This window comes from Bombina bombina, chromosome 6, assembly GCF_027579735.1.
Source record: "Bombina bombina isolate aBomBom1 chromosome 6, aBomBom1.pri, whole genome shotgun sequence".
NCBI classification, from domain to species: domain Eukaryota; kingdom Metazoa; phylum Chordata; class Amphibia; order Anura; family Bombinatoridae; genus Bombina; species Bombina bombina.
In genome coordinates, this window is record NC_069504.1 from 524390602 (window position 1) to 524403746 (window position 13145).

At 38.5% G+C, this 13145-nt stretch overlaps 1 protein-coding gene across 1 annotated transcript in view; it reads right to left on the minus strand.

The window, feature by feature from the left end:
- The window catches only part of GATM (glycine amidinotransferase), a 39040-nt gene that overhangs the window by 16487 nt on the left and 9408 nt on the right, over window positions 1–13145 (minus strand). Inside the window, exon 3 of the mRNA XM_053717433.1 lies at window positions 7452–7647. Coding sequence (XP_053573408.1) covers window positions 7452–7647 — 196 coding nt within the window. The remainder of the gene's footprint in view (window positions 1–7451; window positions 7648–13145) is intronic.

Genomic DNA, 13145 nt, shown 5'->3' on the forward strand with positions numbered 1-13145 from the left:
AAACAAAGACAAAGTTTGTCTGAAATCCTTAGTAGCTGCTAAGTAAAATTTGAGAGCACGAACTACATCCAAGTTGTGCAACAAACGTTCCTTCTTTGAAACTGGATTAGGACACAAAGAAGGCACAACTATCTCCTGGTTAATGTTTTTGTTAGAAACAACTTTTGGAAGAAAACCAGGTTTAGTACGCAAAACCACCTTATCTGCATGGAACACCAGATAAGGAGAAGAACACTGCAGAGCAGATAATTCTGAAACTCTTCTAGCAGAAGAAATTGCAACCAAAAACAAAACTTTCCAAGATAATAACTTAATATCAACGGAATGTAAGGGTTCAAACGGAACCCCCTGAAGAACTGAAAGAACTAGGTTGAGACTCCAAGGAGGAGTCAAAATTTTGTAAACAGGCTTGATTCTAACCAGAGCCTGAACAAAGGCTAGAACATCTGGCACAGCTGCCAGCTTTTTGTGAAGTAACACAGACAAGGCAGAAATCTGTCCCATCAAGGAACTTGCAGATAATCCTTTTTCCAATCCTTCTCGAAGGAAGGATAGACTCTTAGGAATCTTAACCTTGTCCCAAGGGAATCCTGCAGATTCACACCAACAGATATACCAAATTATGTGGTAATTTTTCTGGTTACAGGCTTTCAGGCCTGAACAAGAGTATTAATAACAGAATCAGAGAACCCTCGCTTTGATAAGATCAAGCGTTCAATCTCCAAGCAGTCAGCTGGAGTGGGTCGAACGGACCTAGAACAAGAAGGTCTCATCTCAAAGGTAGCTTCCATGGTGGAGCCGATGACATATTCACCAGATCTGCATACCAAGTCCTGCGTGGCCACGCAGGAGCTATCAAAATCACCGACGCCCTCTCCTGATTGATCCTGGCTACCAGCCTGGGGATGAGAGGAAACGGCGGGAACACATAAGCTAGTTTGAAGGTCCAAGGTGCTACTAGTGCATCCACTAGAGCCGCCTTGGGATCCCTGGATCTGTACCCGTAGTAAGGAACTCTGAAGTTCTGACGAGAGGCCATCAGATCCATGTCTGGAATGCCCCACGGTTGAGTGACTTGGGCAAAGATTTCCGGATGGAGGTCCCACTCCCCCGGATGCAATGTCTGACGACTCAGAAAATCCGCTTCCCAATTTTCCACTCCTGGGATGTGGATAGCAGACAGGTGGCAGGAGTGAGACTCCGCCCATAGAATGATTTTGGTCACTTCTTCCATCGCTAGGGAACTCCTTGTTCTAGCTGAGGCCAAGCTTTGAGAGCATTGAATATCGCTCTCAGTTCCAGAATATTTATCGGTAGAAGAGATTCTACCCGAGACCAAAGACCCTGAGCTTTCAGGGATCCCCAGACCGCGCCCCAGCCCATCAGACTGGCGTCGGTCGTGACAATGACCCACTTTGGTCTGCGGAAGGTCATCCCTTGTGACAGGTTGTCCAGGGACAGCCACCAACGGAATGAGTCTCTGGTCCTCTGATTTACTTGTATCTTCGGAGACAAGTCTGAATAGTCCCCATTCCACTGACTGAGCATGAACAGTTGTAATGGTCTTAGATGAATGCGCACAAAAGGAACTATGTCCATTGCCGCTACCATCAAACCTATCACTTCCATGCACTGCGCTATGGAAGGAAGAGGAACGGAATGAAGTATCCGACAAGAGTCTAGAAGTTTTGTTTTTCTGGCTTCTGTCAGAAAAATCCTCATTTCTAAGGAGTCTATTATAGTTCCCAAGAAGGGAACCCTCGTTGACGGAGATAGAGAACTCTTTTCCACGTTCACTTTCCATCCGTGAGATCTGAGAAAGGCCAGGACAATGTCCGTGTGAGCCTTTACTTGAGGAAGGGACGACGCTCGAATCAGAATGTCGTCCAAGTAAGGTACTACAGCAATGCCCCTTGGTCTTAGCACCGCCAGAAGGGACCCTAGTACCTATGAGAAAATCCTAGGAGCAGTGGCTAATCCGAAAGAAAACGCCACAAACTGGAAATGCTTGTCCAGGAATGCAAACCTTAGGAACCGATGATGTTCCTTGTGGATAGGAATATGTAGATACGCATCCTTGAAATCCACCTTGGTCATGAATTGACCTTCCTGGATGGAAGGAAGAAGTGTTCGAATGGTTTCCATCTTGAACGATGGAACCTAGAGAAACTTGTTCAAGATCTTGAGATCTAAGATTGGTCTGAACGTTCCCTCTTTTTTGGGAACTATGAACAGATTGGAGTAGAACCCCATCCCTTGTTCTCCTAATGGAACAGGATGAATCACTCCCATTTTTAGCAGGTCTTCTACCCAATGTAAGAATGTTTGTCTTCTTATGTGGTCTGAAGACAACCGAGACCTGTGGAACCTCCCCCTTGGAGGAAGCCCCTTGAACTCCAGAGAATAACCTTGGGAGACTATTTCTAGCGCCCAAGGATCCAGAACATCTCTTGCCCCAGCCTGAGCGAAGAGAGAGAGACTGCCCCCCACCAGATCCGGTCCCGGATCAGGGGCCCGCATTTCATGCTGTCTTGGTAGCAGTGGCAGGTTTCCTGGCCTGCTTTCCTTTGTTCCAGCCTTGCATAGGTCTCCAGGCTGGATTGGCTTGAGAAGTATTACCTTCCTGCTTAGAGGACGTAGCCCTTGGGGCTGATCCGTTTCTGCGAAAGGGACGAAACTTAGGTTTATTTTTGGTCTTGAAAAGACCTATCCTGAGGAAGGGCGTGGCCCTTGCCCCCAGTGATATCAGAGATAATCTCTTTCAAGTCAGGGCCAAAGAGTGTTTTCCCCTTGAAAGGAATGTCAAGCAATTTGTTCTTGGAAGACGCATCCGCTGCCCAAGATTTTAACCAAAGCGCTCTGCGCCACAATAGCAAACCCAGAATTTTTTCGCCGCTAACCTAGCCAATTGCAAGATGGCGTCTAGGGTGAAAGAATTAGCCAATTTAAGAGCACGAATTCTGTCCATAATCTCCTCATAAGAAGAAGAATTACTAATAATCGCCTTTCCTAGCTCATCAAACTAGAAACACGCGGCTGCAGTGACAGGGACAATGCATGCAATTGGTTGTAGAAGGGAACCTTGCTGAACAAACATCTTTAGCAGACCTTCTAATTTTTTATCCATAGGATCTTGGAAAGCACAATTATCTTCTATGGGTATAGTGGCGCGCTTGTGTAGAGTAGAAACCGCCCCCTCGACCTTGGGGACTGTCTGCCATCAGTCCTTTCTGGGGTCGACTATAGGAAAACAATTTTATAAATATGGGGGGAGGTACTAAAGGTATACCGGGCCTGTCCCATTCTTTACTAACAATGTACGCCACCCGCTTGGATATAGGAAAAGCTTCGGGGGGCCCCGGGGCCTCTAAGAACTTTTCCATTCTACATAGTGATTCTGGAATGACCAGATAATCACAATCATCCAAATTGGATAACACCTCCTTAAGCAGAGCGCGGAGATGTTCCAACTTAAATTTAAAAGTAATCACATCAGGTTCAGCTTGTTGAGAAATGTTTCCTAAATCTGAAATTTCTCCCTCAGACAAAACCTCCCTGGCCCCCTCAGACTGGTGTAGGGGCCCTTCAGAAACCATATCATCAGCGTTCTCATGCTCTACAGAATTTTCTAAAACAGAGCAGTCGCGCTTTCGCTGATAAGTGGGCATATTGGCTAAAATGTTTTTGATAGAATTATCCATTACAGCCGTTAAATGTTGCATAGTAAGGAGTATTGGCGCACTAGATGTACTAGGGGCCTCCTGTATGGGCAAGACTAGTGTAGACGAAGGAGGGGATGATGCAGTACCATGCTTACTCCCCTCACTTGAGGAATCATCTTGGGCATCATTTTTACTAAATTTTTTTATGACATAAAATACATATAGTTAAATGAGAAGGAACCTTGGTTTCCCCACAGTCAGAACACAATCTATCTGGTAGTTCAGACATGTTAAACAGGCATAAACTTGATAACAAAGCACAAAAAACGTTTTAAAATAAAACCGTTACTGTCACTTTAAATTTTAAACTAAACACACTATTACTGCAATTGCGAAAAAGTATGAAGGAATTGTTCAAAATTCACCAAAATTTCACCACAGTGTCTTAAAGCCTTAAAAGTATTGCACGCCAAATTTGGAAGCTTTAACCCTTAAAATAACGGAACCGGAGCCGTTTTTATATTTAACCCCTTTACAGTCCCTGGAATCTGCTTTGCTGAGACCCAACCAAGCCCAAAGGGGAATACGATACCAAATGATGCCTTCAGAAAGGCTTTTCTATGTATCAGAGCTCCACACACATGCAGCTGCATGCCATTGTTCTCAAAAACAAGTGCGCCATACCGGCGCGAAAATGAGGCTCTGACAATGATTAGGGAAAGTCCCTAAAGAATAAGGTGTCTAAAACAGTGCCTGCCGATATAATCTTATCAAAATACCCAGATTAAATGATTCCTCAAGGCTAAATATGTGTAATAATGAATCGATTTAGCCCAGAAAAAGTCTACAGTCTTAATAAGCCCTTGTGAAGCCCTTATTTACTATCTTAATAAACATGGCTTACCGGATCCCATAGGGAAAATGACAGCTTCCAGCATTACATCGTCTTGTTAGAATGTGTCATACCTCAAGCAGTAAGAGACTGCACACTGTTCCCCCAACTGAAGTTAATTGCTCTCAACAGTCCTGTGTGGAACAGCCATGGATTTTAGTTACGGTGCTAAAATCATTTTCCTCATACAAACAGAAATCTTCATCTCTTTTCTGTTTCTGAGTAAATAGTACATACCAGCACTATTTTAAAATAACAAACTCTTGATTGAATAATAAAAACTACAGTTAAACACTAAAAAACTCTAAGCCATCTCCGTGGAGATGTTGCCTGTACAACGGCAAAGAGAATGACTGGGGTAGGCGGAGCCTAGGAGGGATCATGTGACCAGCTTTGCTGGGCTCTTTGCCATTTCCTGTTGGGGAAGAGAATATCCCACAAGTAAGGATGACACCGTGGACCGGACACACCTATGTTGGAGAAACCCACAATTTTTCTTTTATGATTCAAGTAGAGCACACAATTTTATACAACTTCCCAATGTACTTATCTAATCTGTTTCATTCTCTTGGTATCCTTTGATGAAAAGCATATCTAGATAGGCTCAGGAGCTAGCTGCTGATTGGTAGCTGAACTTGTATGTCCATTGGCTTACAAATGTGTTCAGCTAACTCCCAAGAGTGCATTGCTGCTTCTTCAATATAAGATACCAAGAGAATGAAGCAAAATTGATAACAGAAGTAAATTGGAAAGTTGTTTAACTGTAAATTATTATTATTTTTTATTCAGATTATAAAGGACAACACTTTACCTCTGATTACCTTTTATCTAAGCCTCTGCAGATGGCCCACTTATTCCAGTTCTTTTGACAGACTTGCATTTTAGCCAATCAGTGATGAATCCACATTGTGCTCACTCCCGTGGAGTTATTTATCTATATAGAACATAAATTGGAGTTGTCTAGCTGTGAATAACTGTCAAAATGCACTGAGATAAGGTGTCCTTCAAGGGCTTAGACATTAGCATATGAGGCTACCTATGTTTAGCTTTTGACAAATACCAACAGAACAAAGCAAATTTGATAAGTAAATTGGAAAGCAGTTTAAAATTGCATGCTCTATCTGAATGAGTTTAAACAACTTTGCATTTACTTCTAATTTGCTTCATTCTCTTGATATCCTTTGTTAAAGGAGCAGCAATTCACTACTGGGAGCCAGCTGAACACATCAGGTGAGCCAATGATGAGAGGCATAAGCAGCCAACAATAAGCAGCTAGCTCCCATTAGTGCATTGCTGCTACCTAGGCATGCTTAAAAAAAAAACCACACAAAAAACAAAGCAAATTATAAAGCTTTTTAAAAGTTGAGTATGTAGCTAAGTTTCTATAAATTGAGAAACTTTTCACAAATAAATCTTCCATATATGTTTACTTGTATACAAATCAAAGGTAAAAATATTGTAGTTACACAAAATGATGTCATGACGCAGATATTCCCTCCTAATGCAGTATAAAGGCACAAAATATCATGCAGCTAGTCATTATGGGTGAAAACTCATTTGCCGCCATGGTAACCTACTTTGGCATGTGAAAAACAGCAACAAAGCTTTTACTCATTTTAGCTTTTCCTGAGCAATTTTATGAATACCCTCTTCATTACACTTTAGTGGAAGAGAAGTTTCCTAGACAGTTTTGCCTTCCTAACATCTGTCCAACAATATCCTCGTTATCGGATCTCTTGGGCATTCATAATTATGCTAATGGTAGCTGGCATGACAGAACAAGGTCTATTTAACGCAAGTTATTGCACAATCAAGATCTAAAATAAAAAACTGCAAAAAGCCCTAAATTGCTATTCACACACTTTAATACAGGATTTATTTTTGCTGTACAAAATTAGGAAATGTCCACTCTGACTACAGGAGACAACTTGGCATAAATGTAATTTTACAATGGCACTTACTTTTTAAAGGGAGCCCCCTATCATTTCATGTTTAAATAACGCTTTCATATACATGATTATTTAGTTTGTCCCTTATTGTTGAGGGCTTCCTTATGATCCCCAAGTACTAACTATAGGATATTGTCTGAAGGAAAACTAGTGCCAATCCCATGTATGTAATTAATCTGTGTCACTCAAGCTTCTAAGTGTAGCCACTTTGTTTTTTCTGGCAAAACCTTTCTGAACAGGTTTAGTGTATCAGAAGACCAGGGCGCCAAATGGCCTAACAGTCTTGAAAAGTTCTCAAAAAAAAAAAAAATATTAAAAAAATGTTAAGGTGTTTAAAATAACCTTGAAAGTAACTTGTGCACAGCACTCTTAAAATTGGCATGAAACCAAAGATCTTTCATGGTTTAAAATACATTGTACAATATTAAACAGTTTTCCAAATGACTCGTATCAAATTTGCTTTGTTCAGTTAACAATGCACTACTGGGAGCCAGCTGAACTGGTGAGCCAAAGGCAAGAGGAATATATGTGCAATCAGCTGCTAGTCCATTGCTGCTCCTGAGCCTACCTACGTATGCTATTCAAAGGGTAAAAATGCATGTTCTGAATCATAAAAATTCAATTTTGACTTTACTGTCTTTTGAAGGGCAGTTTGCTCACTGGCTAATAAGGACAACTGATCAGCTATCAATATATTTGTTGACAGTGAAAAATAATGCCCTCTTAGAAGTAAATTAATCCTCCTCGATTTAAATTGCATTGTACTTTAAGAGATGTGACACTGGAAGCAAAATTGCTGCCATTCCTGGCTTTGTGTATAAACCTGCATAAAATACTTTGACCGCTACTATAAAGTACTTGGCTATTTAAGATTTTGCCGGCTCCTACATTTTTAATTGTCTGTCTAGTATACAACAATTTTTTTATTCATCAAAAAACAGAACTTACCTGTTGATTCAAAGTCAGGTGTTTTGTATTTCACTGACCAATCAATCACCTCCGGCCTCTGTACAGTAACTCCTTCAAGTCTCAAAATATTGCACATTTCTTCTATCTCCGCAACTGCTTTCTTCACATGCTCAGGCGGAAATATCTGGCCTCCGTACTTTTGGTAAAAAGGCCAGTATTTTTCATAAGTGTTTGCCTAAAAATGCAACAATTTTTATAATTAATGCAAGTTTCACAGTGTCTTGATTTGCTATTAAAATTACATTTTTGAAAAAAGAACACATTTGTTTAAAGTTCTAGGTGCTGCTAATCATGGGGCAGCTAGATCTACTCAAATATGCTAGTTCACAGATTTTCAGACTTGAGCCGACTCCTCTCACTAATAAATTAGGTTAGTATTATCAGTCATATGACTGAATTATCACATGTTGACACTAACTCAGGGTTATACTAGTTGGCGCACTTGTCACTACTCTGCTAGAGGGTTGAGAACTTACAACTTTACTATGTGTATTTTAGTCCCTCTACTTCCATAAGTAGTTATTACTAATCCTGCACAATGGTAATTTACTGCTTACTATTTATGAGACTGAACCTTTCATTATTGTTGCTACCAGTATTTGTAAACTGCTAACAAAATGTAAATTACACAATATAGGGTCTGAGTCGCCCTCTTTCATATTCTTTATTTATAAGTCCTCTCCATCAGGAGATATATCATTCCATGACATTTGAGTGAGTCCAAAATTGGCTTTTTTTAACCAGGGAAGGAGTTTTGATTAATTAAATTTTATTTCATTTGTTTGTTTTTCTTTTAGTATGTCTCAATTGTGTAATCTGATTTAATGCACACAGAAGGGAAAACAAATTCATTGTATACAGAATTATGGCATTTGTTTAGTTCAGTTGCATGACATCCCCATCTACAACTATTTTATGCTAAACTGCCCAAGAAAGTGACTTTACAACCACAATTCATGAAAGTTGTACCAAATTGAAATGCTGTAAATGGTCTGCAATTGTAAGTCTGTCCTTATTTTAAACATTAAGGTACAGACAATGCATACCTTACCTCCCCTACCATTTCCTGGCGGTTTTCAGGCCCATTGAGGAGAGGTAACATGTGGGCGGTGGCCCACAGGCGTTTCATGGTCTGGGACGTTTGCCCTGGCTACAGGCGGATAAGTGGGCAGACCTCCCAACCGTTCCGGGTCCTGCGGGATTGTTATGGGTTCAGAGAAAATTATGAAGACAGAAGCAATATGAATTCATGCACTGACTATGATCTGCTATAACCAGTTCAAAGATCGTGAATTTTATTGAGTGAGATTAACAAAACGCCCTGACTGAAAGTTATGTTGCTGCCTAGTTAAAGCAAATATTTAGTTATTCTCCAATTTCCAAATCATAAATTTTATATTTGTTTCTAGCCGCAAATACTTTTAAAAAGTTCCATTATCCAAATGTTCATTTAATTATAGCCCTTCAGTCATTAGTGTCCCTAATGTTACATAACGTGTGTCCCAACTTCTGCTTTACTTTCTGGGAAAAATATATAAAGAAGCAGATGCAACACAAGAGGTCATGGACAGCTGCCCAGTTAATGGTTTTACAAGAACGATTAATGATTTTTCCAGTGACAGCACCTCACTCACTTAACCCCATAGCCAACTAAGCACATTGCAGCCTTTTCTGGACACCAAGGCGCTAAAGTGCAACTAAAATCCTGTAATGGCCGAATTATTATTTGTACATACTATACATATATGTATATACATACATTTAGTTTGAGTCACCCATACACCGATAAGAGTAACATTTAAAGAGCCAAACATGTTAAATCTAAATTTTTACTCAAATTTTAAAGAAAGCTGCAAAGTAAGATTCTAGTAGATCGGGTTTCAAAAAAAAAAAAAAAAAAAAAAAAAAAAGTATAATGTATATATGCATTCAATTTCCACCCAACAAATGAGTTTATTATAATAAAGACAGAATATCTGTAAATTAAGTTAGTTTAAAATGTTAGACACAGGAGAGACCAAGAGAAAAAGAGGAGGGGGAATAAAAAAAAAGAAAGTTTTGCAATGTGCTGCATTCATCAGTTGGACATTACATCTACAGAGCATGATTCAGGCAGCGTCTCTTTTTAATATTGCATGTGCAGCCCTTCTTTCTAAGGAGGATACTCTAACCTCAAAATTACCAGCTGTTACCAAGTCACATGCTCCTCATGTGAACTTCCTCACATTCTCATGTCCACTGACACACAGGCCAGATATTATACACAATGAACATCCTTTGTTCATTCTACAAGTTCCTTTCAACTATAAAAGGAGAGGAAGTGGCAGAAAATGAACATTAAAGCTGTATTTGTAGAAACATTACTTGTATGCTATCATACATGAAGTATGAGTTATTGTATGTAATTTTTATTTATTTATTTTTTAACATACTTCCACTTAGTCTAAAGTATGTCTAGATAATGTGTGTGCAATTAAGACTTATCTTGTTACCCAGTTAATAAAACAGTTTAAATTACTAAACCTGAGAAAGCTCATTCTGGCAAATTTACAAGTTGAAATCAATAAAGTTCAACTAGTTAACTGCAAATTGCAGAATTCGGATTGTTAAAGGCATAGTACTATGAGAGTGCAGACGTGTGTTACATGTTACATTACAGACAAATAATTACTATGAGAGCGCACAGACGTGTAACATGTTACATTACAAACATAGATAACACTATGACAGTGCACAAACCTGGGTACCATATGTGACATAAGACATAGATAAGTACTATGAGAGTGCACAAATGTGAGTAACATATGTTACATTAAAGACACAGATAATTAATATGTATTAAACCCAAACACATTAACTTGGAATAAATATACACAGGCTAAAAACCGAAAGGGAATTGTTTTTGTAAGACCTGTATTGTATTTTTTGAAGACCTGAAATCTAGAGCCCTGTTTCATGGAATATCAGCTAAACACCTGACAAAACGTATGAAATTTAGAAAAAAAAAGTAAAGCGTGATCTCCACAATTAAGGATGTGATTATACATACAAAAACATTAAATCAGGGAATCTTTTAAATATTAAAATTTATAAACTAAAATACCACTTAATGAAATAGATTCTGGAAAAACATAAGCCTCCCAAAGATCTCTACGGAGTTCTACAAAATTATTAAGTAATATTTTAGACACTGTAAACTACTTAATTTATATTTTGTACATAAGACGCATTTGGTTTATTTTGACTCAATCTCACACAAAAAGGGGAAAGATCCAGAGGATATGGGCTCATAAAGGCCCATATCCCTGTTAAATCTTGAATAGAAGATACTTAAAATCTATCATTGCAGAGAGGCGCAAAAAAAAAAAACATGGGTGTCTTAATAAAACGAAGACCAAACAGGATTTATGGAAGGAAGATATTCAGTCCGAAATATGCACAAATATTAACATTAGATTACTATTATAACAGACAAATTTGGAAAGCATAAATCAAATGATCTGGTGCTTTTAACTATCAATGCTGAAAAAGCATTTGATTATATTAGTTGGGACCACATGTCCACATCACTCAAAATGTTGATTTTCTGGAAATATTCTTGATCTGATTAATTTACGATAAACCCAGATCACAACCGTCAGTGAATAATGAACTGTCACAACATATATTACAGAGGGGAACCCATCATGGGTGTCCCCTTTCCCATTTAATATCTCATTGGAACCTTTAGCAATATATCTGAGAAAATAAAGGGAATTCATTGAGGTGGGGAATCTGGTAATCATACACTGATGATATTTTATTTTTCTTAATACAAATGTAAATATCCCAAAATGCCTAGAAATCATTGGCTGCTATAGTAAATTTTCAGGTTATAAAATAAATCCGAACAAATCAGATGTTGTGGGTACATAAAACCCCAGAAAGCTGTAATAAACATCCTTTTCAGGAGTCAGCATGTATAAAATATCTAGGAATCAAGCTGGGAAGAAGTCCACATAAAATGGTAATATCTTAACCATATGGAATTTAAAAAAAAAAAAAAAACTTAGACAATTAGTTGAATAAATGGAACTTTTTTGTCTCTCTGCAAGGATCATTTTGCTCAAGAAAATATTTCCTCCTACAAAACTTACCCATATTTGTGTCAAATCAAGATATTATCAGGTATAATAGGGCATGTTCAAACTATCTGGTGCAAAATGCCTAGTTTGGCTATGGATATATTAACTGAACTAATAAAATCTGATATTTGGTAATGAAAATCCCCCAAATTTTCTAATTGGTTAACCATAGTCAAATATGCCATAGATTGGTTGACAGAAGCACAATATGCCACACTATGACAGAATCCTAGTTAATTGCTCCTTTTAATTTAAAAGCAATACTCCATCATCTGCATAATAAACTACCTAGCAATGTCAGTCGGCTGCTGACATTCTCAAATATTATCTGCGCTTGGCAGAAATATTGTAGTGCAATGGCGGTTGACCATCAAATCTCTTTTTACCGATTATGGGTATCCTGGATTTCACGCCAGGCCTTTATAATTCAGTCTTCAGAGAGTGGCATGGGAAGGGACTAACTAGTTTCCAAAAATGTATCAATGATAAATCATCAATAAGAACTTATATTTGAGGGGAGATATCCGTTAGATAATTCTATATTTTACGTATACCTGCAAGTAAGGAGCTACCTTACACAGAAGTGTCCAGTAAAAGGGTGGGATTGGAGATGGAAAGAAAGAATCAGGGATTAATGTTTACAAAACAGGCATGCGTTAGATCGCACTATGGTACAAAATTTTATTTAACAAACGTGACAAAGAATAGGTTACAAAACTCAAGGAGGGACTTAAATATTTTCCAGACATAAAAACTAAAGATATTATGAGAAGCGCAACTATCTGAAAATGCCACAGTAACTAGTTGGAAACAATTGAAAGTGATACAATTTCTACCTTACCCCAGACAGCCAACAAATGGTCCAGGGATGACCAAAAAAGCAAATGTTATAAATGCAAAGCAGAGAAGGCAGATATTATGCACTGCTTATGCCCAAGGATTAGACAGTACTGGGGCAAGATTAATTTCTGATTGAATATACTCCAAAATAATTTTAAAATTACTCCATATTATGTGGGGGGGGGGGTTTGCTTTTTAACCCCACAATTGCAAGAGACCAGCAGTTGATAAACATGGCCATTTTGGCTGCTCGAAATTTAATATTCAGAGAATGGATGTCAGTGGGTGCTCCTAGTATAGCAGAATTTGTCAACATTATGAAATTACAAATGACGATAAGAGTTACAAGACAAAGTACTCCAGGAAAACTAGCTTAGAACTTACTTTGACAAATGGCTAAAAGTATTAACATGGCCAACTGCAACCCAGCTCCAATTCATATCTCCGCTAAAGAAAACTGCAGCATTCTTATTGCTGATTATGGACGAGGCGCTTCAACAACAATGGATGGATATGGGTGAGAGGGATAATGAAGGCCATAGATATTAATTGATGAGGCCCTGGACAGGGAGGGGAACCCAGGCAGGGTTCTCTTTTTGCCTAGTTTTTGTTGAAGGTTTTTAACATAAATCAAAAACTCCAACACTCTGAAGAAAAGGTTTTTTTTTTTTTTTAGACATACAGAAACTGTTAAAGGGACATTCCACCC